At 33.6% G+C, this 10,181-nt stretch overlaps 1 protein-coding gene across 2 annotated transcripts in view; it reads right to left on the reverse strand.

Moving 5' to 3' along the window:
- The window catches only part of LOC106461537 (Down syndrome cell adhesion molecule-like protein Dscam2), a 97,437-nt gene that overhangs the window by 24,430 nt on the left and 62,826 nt on the right, over nucleotides 1–10,181 (reverse strand). For both annotated transcript variants that reach the window (XM_022388526.1, XM_022388527.1), the window contains exons 13-18: nucleotides 6,954–7,102; nucleotides 6,170–6,301; nucleotides 5,151–5,318; nucleotides 4,643–4,713; nucleotides 1,412–1,652; nucleotides 531–629 (exon numbers count right to left, since the gene is read on the reverse strand). In XM_022388526.1, coding sequence (XP_022244234.1) covers nucleotides 531–629; nucleotides 1,412–1,652; nucleotides 4,643–4,713; nucleotides 5,151–5,318; nucleotides 6,170–6,301; nucleotides 6,954–7,102 — 860 coding nt within the window. The remainder of the gene's footprint in view (nucleotides 1–530; nucleotides 630–1,411; nucleotides 1,653–4,642; nucleotides 4,714–5,150; nucleotides 5,319–6,169; nucleotides 6,302–6,953; nucleotides 7,103–10,181) is intronic.

Here is a 10,181-nt window from a genome sequence, read left to right on the forward strand (position 1 = left end):
CGTTAAACTGGGACACAAATAAAAAAATTTTATTTTGGCCTATCTAAAGGCCAAATAAAATGTTTTTTATTTTTTACCAGTTTAACGTTGAATATTATTTATGATTTTAACTTTATACACAAGTGCCAAAATATTATAATTATTTTAACAATGTCATTTAAAATACTTTCACTGGACTTAAATAAAGTTATTTAACACCACTGCCACCTGGCTTTAACAACGTTATTTAATTCTCCTTTCACACCCTTTTAACAAGGTTAAATCTGTTTTTTCAACATTCAGCAGTAATATTCAATTATTTTTGGTGAACATTTTAAATCGGTGTTTAGGCTCATCTTCACTTTACGCCATTTCATTACACGTTTTCATGATATAAATGTTATTTAACCCTATCTTAACTTGACATTAGAGATGTACTGATGCTATTCTCAAGTGATTTCATAAATCAATTTAACTGGATTTTAATTGCTTTCAACAACACCAGTACTCTGTCTTTCATCTGGTTCCGTCAAGATAAATAAACAAATTACCTGAGATAGGTTTATTCCTTCGACTAGAGATTTGCCATGTGATCTCGATTGAGGAAGATGATGCAAATGACAGCGTTATTTTTGGAGGATCAGGTGGATCTTAAGAAAAAACAGTAAAGGTGTGTACAAGAGGATCACATACAAGATATTGTTCTTTTATAGATTGTTTAGACAGAGTATTCAAACCCACTACCATCTTCAAATGTATCTCGCATTACTCTCGTTAGACCTTTTGTATCGGTCTGGTAAATGGAAATTCTAACCACCCCCAAAAAAATAAAAAACAACAGGTACTAAGTTTCGATCACTGGTGCGATCATTTTCAAGTGTAGCTGAGAATGATCGCATCAGTGATCGAAACGTCGTACCTGTTTTTAAAATATTCTTCCTTACTGTAAAAGCAGTAACTTATAATCAAAGAATTTTTATAATCAGTAATTAAAGATTATTTCAGACTTAGCCATTCAGTTAATTTTGATTAAGTTAGGCATCTTCAGGCGGAAGACTTTTGAAACATCGTCCTCTACTCTTGTGTTTCTACGACAGACAGTTGACGTCCATTCAACTAAGTTTCATTATGATATAGTTGTTTACTAATTATAAAGTCACTATTCAAGTGTATCATGGCATCAAGATCTGTTCTATGGTATTCATACTACTTTCGTTTCGAATATTACCATGATTCTAACTTTAGTGTCCTCGAGTTTTTACAAACTGTTGTGGCATGTTTAAAAATTATTACTTTCTAGGCTAAATAAAATATTTCATTTTGATCTTTAGTTCTTTACAAAAGCGTCACGTTTGAATTTTTAACTTGGGAAAAAAATTTAAGAGGTATTACCCAGAATTCCTTATGAAAATGTTATCGATATTATTCTTACCAAACTCTGGTGTTTTAACACTGGTCTCTCTTGAACCTGGTCCAACTCCTTTCTGATTAAAAGCTTGGACTACGACAAGGTAGCTTGTTCCTGGTTGGAGATTATTCAATTCGTACTCGTAAGGCATAAGATGACTGGTTACTTCGACAGATTTATAGATAAAGTCCTGCTCGCTACCAACAACCTTGTAGCCAATGTAGTATCCTTTGACAGTGCGAAAGGATTCTGTGGATACAGGTCTCTGTAAAACACATACTTGATTTAGAATATAGTATGTGAAAATAGTTGTAACAATTGAACGCAATTTAATTTTAGCAAATTCATAACTAATCTATTTTTTTAATGACAGACACCTAAATTATACAAACATTTTAAGATTTGAGAAAATAATAATTAAAAAAAAACACTGGCCATGTCAGTTTGTTTGTAATTAAGCACAAAGCTACTCAATGGGCTATCTGTGCTCTGCCCACCACGAGTATCGAAACCCGGATTCTAGCGTTGTAAGTCCGCAGACATACCGCTGTGCCATTGGGGGGCAGGCCCTGTCATAACGGACGTTATTCGTTTTTCAGCTTTAAAGTGCAGTTCTGTTTACCGATAGAAGTCATTCACATATCTATTATTATGCTAAAGTGAATCTGAGTGTTTGGGCAAACAAACTGACAGCGTCGTTGATTCGTTCTTTCACAAGAAAAATGGGATCTTAATCTTGTTTCGTACCTTTCAATCGTCCGTCTGAAATTTCTTTAGAACAAAACATTGTTATTGATGCAACCATTAGACTAAGAATGAAAATTCTAAACATATTATGACAAAATGTTGAAAAAAAAAACAACAAACATCATTCACTATTTCTGATGAGGAGAGGTTAATGTTATTGTTGCTGTTTTCATTACATTTATTTTTCTTTTCATCATTTTTTTAAGGATATGTTTTCAAATATCATCAAATAGCAACAAACTTGCCTTTGGGTATAAATAAGAAAGACTCGTTACTCTTTGCTGGGTAGATTTTTAACTGTAACTAAGAGTCATGATGATAGGCGGTAAATTATCAAAAGTATATTTAACTTAAACACAATTTTACCGTAACTCAATCAAATTACATTATTTCAGACTTAGCCATTCAGTTAATTTTGATGAAGTTAGGCATGTATTAGTAAAGCCATTGATAATTTAAAAATAAAATTGATTAATTGGTTTACACGCTAGAGAAACTTAGCGCCGGACAAAGCACAAGTTCACCTACTTCCAATTATGGATTCCCATCACTAGTCATGTAGCGTAGCGCCACCTCTAAGCTCGAACTACTGATCAGATGGAGGCAACCGCCAGAGTAAGATTTTTTTTTTTACCATTTTACTTTATTATTATTTATTGTTGTGTATCTTCATCATTACTTTATTTTCAATAGTAAATAACCCAATGTAAATTCGATGGTTTTAATACTATTACTTTTACCCTTGTTTCTGTGAAACTTTAGGCAAAGTAGACATAGTAAGTTTCAGAACTTTAATGAACTGTAACTGCCTGTTGAATGTAAAGATGACGACGTTCCTCCGTAGTCTCCTTTTCTTTCAATAGGTAATTGATGTTCACGAAAGTTCTCAAACCTATGGAGAGTTTGGCACCGGCCTTGGCACAGACTTTCTTCCCAGTAATCAGTGCCTGAAGTGGGACAGGATGATGCAGGATGCCATCCCACTTGTTTTCTGGAGGGCCCAAAACCATCTCTTTACTTTTCAGTAGACTGTAAGCTTCTCAGATGGGAAAGGTTCAATAGACGATACAATAAGTAATTACGGCGGCAAGTGACTTGGGAGATAAATATTTTTTTTCTTAAAATTTCGTGTAAGAGCAAAACAGGAATGAGACACAGTAGTATATGGATGGAGAGAATGAACGCTCTCGCTACGGCTCGGTCGGTGTGACCGAGATCGTAACCACGAAGTAACCATCAGAGTTTTCATACTATAACTTGTAACAGTATACATCTGTTTATACTTAATCTTATTATTTGATTTCCCCTTTAAACTGCGTTTAACTAATAATACTGCCACACAAGTTGCAAATCACTCTGCAAAGTGCAGTTCACGTTATGTAACGTATAGTACTCAGCCTCAAAAATTTCACAAACCATCCCACTTTCGCTTTTCCCCCACTTCAAGCACTGCCTGTAATGATCTTCTCAAGGTACTCCTAGTAATAATATTCAATTAATGATTTTTAAGTAAAATCTGTCCTTTCTCTTTTAATATGCAAAGGAAATTTAACAAAACAAAATTCATGTCTTTTCTAATACATTATAAACATAATATGTTATACATAAATTATTGTAATAAACGTTAAGACGTACGTTATAAATTAATTATTATACATTATACATCAAATGAAATATTATATGCTAGACATTAATAGTTTAATAAATATTAAACTCTATGTTATACATTAAACATGTATAAGATTATCAGTTCTTTAGTTAGCTTATTTGTTAAAGTAACTATCGTTCATAAAAGCTAAAACTACAAATTGTGTATGTATCTGAATTTATGTGTTAAGCCTAATGTTTCCACTTTAAGGCCTAGTTGTATCTTATATTAATTTACGTTGTGTTTTTGTTTATTTGGTCGCGAACTCCTTTCACAGTTTTGAAGTTACCAGTGTCATCCTTGGCAGGTGGACTCGGTGGTATCCTTATTTATAGATAATAGCTCTCTTACCAAGTGGGGCTAAAACACATCTATAATATCACATAGGCATGATGACGGTCTACGATTAGGATATCAGGGTAGCTGAATCCAAACCTGCATCGGATTTTGTGTTCTTCATCACATTCGGAAGCCCGGAGTGTCATTTTTGAAAATGTATTCGTACTCTAACAAGTTAGAAGGATCAAACTTGCCTCACCTGTTCAGGTTCCAAGGGCAGGTGTCCTAATGTGGTTCTGTTTCTGGTACGGACACCCCTTGGGGTAGTTATAGAAGAAATTGGAGATAATAAAGAAGCTTGATTGATACATTAGGGCCTCTGTGAATCATGAGGGGGCCTTTGAACTTTGCCGCTGTGCGCAGATATTTTACAGCAATAATAAGATTGGAAACGTAAAAGTGTGAAATATGAACTGAAGCTATAACTTTTTATTCAAGAATTAATTTTATTAGTTAACATCAATATAAAAAAATTCACTCTATGATTGAATACTCATAAAAAAATAGAAATGAAATCATACCTTCCATGTCACCTTCAGTGCACGTGAATTCACTGGTACTATTTCTACAGCAACTGGGGGACTAGTAGGGGCTACAATTAAGATCAACAAAATGAATTAAAATTATGGTAAGGAAATAATACTATTTTGGTAAAAGCGTATTACGAATTATAAAACTAGTTCTGCAGGATGACACAGTACTATAATAAAAAATATTGACTGAAATAATCGAACTTAATTACAGTAGATTTGGAACAAAACTATTTTTAGGTTTAACTCAGAAATTATGTCAGATGAATTTACAGGTTTGTTAATACACATGAGTTTTCTTGTGATAATTTGTGATCTATTGAAAATAAATGGATACAAATTACTGCAGCATTCGTTGAGGTTATAAATATGTATTAGTATTTTATTATATTTAGCAAATAAAAAGGTTTAGCTGAAACACGCATTTAAGTAAATAAATTAGCACCAATAAAATGTAGATTTTTAAAAATCCAGAAATGTAATAAAACAAATAATTTACCTTCTTCCTCTGTAATAACTGACACATCAGCGCTTGGCAAACTCCGACCGATAGCATTTTCAGCCACTAAGTTAAATAAATAAGTGGTCATTGGCTTGAGATCCCTGATAACTACTTCTCTCTGGTCACCTTGAACAACTATTTTTTGTGGTTTGTTTCTTGTGCTATCTACAAATTGAAAAAACAAATGTGTAATCCTGATATGAAACTTCACATTCATTTTGACCTTTACTGGTTGGAACATAATTATTATACTACTGGATCTGTCCCTTTGCTAACAAGATACGTGTACCACACGCTAACTTTATCTCAGTTGCTTTTTATTAATGACATTTTTACAGCATAAACTAAAACGTGTTTCTTTATCATAGCTGGCCATTTTACAATTTAGTATTTTCAACTTGAACGGCGACTTATGTTACACATGGGCCAAACGACATTGTCGCCCCTAATTTAAAACAATTCACCTGAAGAAGGGCAACTAGTGAGCCACTTGCACAGTTTATCTTAATTAAACAGCAGAATTGACTGCCACAGTTATAAATTGTGGCCAACAGCAGAACACGGTAACCACTAGAAGCGAGTTAGACGTTTGCCACTGAATGTCTATGATATCCGCTTGCGCTTACGGTGTTGGCAAAAGCTTCAAATCGATCGGAGAGGTAATAATACTGATTTGTTTCCTTCAAATATTGGAAGATTTAAAGATATAATGAATATAAAAACCCTCTACAAGCAGGCAGGAACAGTTCATGAAAGGCCAAACTCTACTACGTTTACAACTGGTTAAAATACTCTTGAAACAACAATACGAAAACAAATTTACATAACATCCTACTTGCGAAAAATGAGAGACAAAATCCCAAAACATTCCAACAAAGACGTCAGAGACGTCTATCAAAAGTAATTGAAAAATCTGACAGCTATTTTTCGATACAGAACAAAATCTTGAAAACTATATTTAAAAAAACTTTATGCTTGTGTAAAAATCATTTAGCTTACATTATCAGAAACCTTACCTCCTTCAGTTTTATAAGATAAAATGTACTTCTTGATTGGATTATTTCCAGACGGAGGTTCCCCCCATTCTAGGCTCACGCTTCGCTCATCTACCTTTTTAACTCTGATGTGTTCTGGGGGAGCTGGGTGATCTAAAAAGTTCATACAAGAGCAAAAATAATGCGAATTGTTTAAAATAGTTTAAAACTGTATTTCAACATATAGCAATGCCATGTTAAGTTATTTCAGTATGACCAACGATAAGACACGCAAAGATTTAATCAAAATATAAAACTTTATCGTAACGTAATTCTTAAATATAATGTGGACAACATTGTGTTCAAGGCAATATGTTCAACATGTTAGTCATACGAGAGATTTACTTAACGAAAGTTAATAAGTGTTAGTATTTCATTCCTTAGTCTCATTTATTGGACATCTATAAGAATTCAGGGGAGTTTCAAGCTTCAATAATTTACTTGATGTATCATTTACTTATCTTTTGTTCTAGATTATCTATGTGGACAAAAATAGTACAATTTTGTATTTAGGAATAGCTTTGGACTCCTAAATGTTTAGTATCTGATATTTAGTCTACAGGTGAAATATTTTCCATTTAAGGATTGCTAAAAGTATTAAACGAACAATAGTTTTTTATTGTATGTGAGACCATCCTGGCATCAATAAGTTGACAACGGTTATTCTTTGAGTTACTTGGCTTCTGTATGCCGCATATAAAACAATATTTTGTATTTGATAATTACATAAAACTATTAACTGTTTATAAATATATATAAGACCTACCCAGAACCAATAACTGGATATTGGTCTCGTCTTTTCCCCAACTGTTCTGGACCTCACAAGTATACATCCCGGTATCTCTATTTTCAGCTGATAGGATTGTTAGTTCTGATCTGGAGACGTCATCAAGCATTATATCCTTTATTCGATACCTAAAATTACGAGTCTCCTTCAGGTGATTTACGTATAATAAATATTAATATTATAATTCTCGTTTTTACCACAGGCTGGTTCTGATGGGAAAAGATATTAAAAGCCAAATTCATGTGTCATTTTTCTATATCTATAAAAAAAAAACATTGATAACAAGACAGAGCCATTTTTATTTGATAGGAGCACGTGATTAAGGTCATGTGTTACTTTACCTAATTGTCATATGTTAATATAAATGCACTTTTTTCTTTATGCAATTTTCGAGCTGACATAACTCGCGATTTCATGATTTCATCGCTTGAACTTATTATGCTAAGCTAGTTCAACAATAGGCAGTCTTTGTGGTACTCATTTATTCTCTAAGTAAGGAGATTAATCGCATTTCATAAACATGATGTTCCAGCCGCATCGCCTAATGGATAAGGCATCTGGCTTATAAATGACAATGTTAGTAGATGTGTCTGGTGAAGTCACAGCTTGAAATTATTTTACTGCCAACATGAACATTGCCAAAAAAAGGGTACTACTCACTGCCTGGAAAGTGAGTTATCATCAATAATCAAAATACAGGAAAAAACAGCCTTAGCCAAGAAGATCTATATCAAACAGAAACTATATATAAAAGCACAAAATAAATTAAAGTTCAACAAAAGAAAAACTCCCAATGTCTTGAAAACGGCCCTTGTTATAAGATTCAAATCGATCCCAATGGAAATCTACTCCCCCTTCTTATTTTTCTTCACTCCCGATATCTAATTTACAGCTCACAATACTTCCCTTCACTCATTTATTTTAAACTCCAACCCCATAGCTTTTTCTTCGATTTTTTTCTTCGTGGATGAAGAGGGGGCCTTGTTCCTGAACATCCTTAGGGGAACCTTCCACTCTCAAATTTCTGTTCTCTTTTATTTTCCCGTGTTGCCCTTAAGACTATTTCTTTCGTCGTCTATCGTGCCCAGTATTATGATCTTGATTACGACACCGCAATTTCCATCGTAACAAGTTTCTGCAAAGAATATACACCTAGAAACTCTTACCACAGACCATCCACTGAATGTTGTATGTAGGCATCGGTTTCGAGGTCGCGTTTAAATAGAACAAATGTGCAAATTCCATTGGAGCTGTATTGGGTGACTGACATGTATGTAATGGAATGGGATTGGTGTAATCAGCATAAGCGTTGAATTTCGCACAATTCTACCCGAGGGAAGTCAGATTATTAACACATCCGTTACCAACTCTCGGACTACTCTTGTTAGAACTAACAGTGAAATTTGACCGTCAATATTTTAATGCGCCTACAGCTCCAAAGTCCTGAGGGCGATTTTTATATGGTAACGGGACGTGAACGACGGAACCATAACTCTACAGTACAACAAATTAACCACTGAATCGTGTTTGATCTGACTGCTGTGATTCCAGTTTCTTCAGTCACCTGTCTAATGAAAATAAACGACTATTTTGAGATGTGGCTGAAAAATTCACACCTTCATCAGCTTCAAATCCTCGTTTAATATCTTATTAACGATAAAAGAAGGTATGCCCAACTTCTTTACGTATTGGATCAGAAGATTCTCGTTCGTAACCATATCTTTTATTTTGCGGATGAGACATTGCTCAGGTCGGTTTGAGGTGTGGTTGGTTTTGGAACCAATTTCCGTTTTAAACAATCTATTGTGTTTTTATGGAAAACAGTCAAGACTAATTTCTTGGAAATACTGCCTACTTTAACCTGCATCGTCTATAAATCTCGCTATAGACATTTTCTTCCTCGAAAAGGGCTATGACACATTTCTAGAGCTATGGGTATGTTGTGACGACATTGTACTGTGGAACAGTTTAGAATTCGTTGTAAACCAAATATATAAATTTTAAATATGTTAACTGTAATGCCACGGATTGACATGCCAAATGCAATAACATATATAAGTCGTTCGTATAATATGTGACTAACTTTCTGTATGTCAAAGATAAGCCATTGTTCCAGTAAAAAATTATCATGTGGACAATAAACCATCTAATGTATATAATTTAATAAAATAAAGTAATGAGAAAGGTTAATATTGACAATTTAACCTAAACTGATGAATTAAAACATCTAAAAAAGTAAAGTTTCAATAATGGAGAAATCAAAGGTTATTTTAGTAAGAATAATAATAAACGGAAACACCCTAAAAAAACAAAACTTATAATTTAAGTATAGAAATAAAGAAAAGACTTGACCAGACTAGCAATGAGAGCATGCAAGATAAGCCAAGTCATATACATACATACACAATTTGTGATGTCATCTTTTGAATATATCATGTAATCTATAACTATTCTCAGGAGAATCAAACAAACAATACCAAAGAAAGTAATAGTTATATACAAATACGAAGTTACCTGATAACCCTAAAACAACACACATCAAAAATCGGTGATCGTTATGATATGATATGATATTTTAAGTTGATGGCTTCCCTGCACAGCTTCCGGGTTTTACATTTCCGTTTCTTTGCTGGAAATTACAAATGTTTTAACAACATATCTTCGTGTAACGTAAGTGGTGTTAAAATGAGAGAAAACTAAACAAGCATCTCAACGTAGGTCGTTTACGTTAATCCAGGGAAGGTTTTACTGTTATCTTACTTTGTACTGCTATTGCTTTAAAGTTTCCTAATGCCTGTTTAAGGTTTGCTAGGCGACAGAATTGTTTTAGGTTGGAGCTGCTCTCCTGCCTATGAGGTGAATGTTGATCTTATGAAAGTCCTGTTCCTGTTCATTTCCTCACTTGGAGTTGCATCCCGTTCTCTATTGCCTTTTAACTCACAAACAGCTGGAGACTAGCAAATAAGTTAATAATTCAGTTAAAACGACTTCATATATCTTAATTTTGTTCGTATTCCCAGTCTTACAGGTGTACTTATCATCAAGATGACGAATAAAAGACTTTTTTCAACTAGTTAAATCCAACTGTCGTAACCTTAATTGCAAATTAAATAATCATCATTTACACATTGGTGTAATTTCAAGAAAAGGTGTCCTTTTAGGCAAGGTACTCCACAACTTTTGTTTGTTTGTTTGTTATGAATTTCG

This window comes from Limulus polyphemus, unplaced genomic scaffold (genome assembly GCF_000517525.1).
Source record: "Limulus polyphemus unplaced genomic scaffold, Limulus_polyphemus-2.1.2 Scaffold982, whole genome shotgun sequence".
Classification (NCBI taxonomy): Eukaryota; Metazoa; Arthropoda; class Merostomata; order Xiphosura; family Limulidae; genus Limulus; species Limulus polyphemus.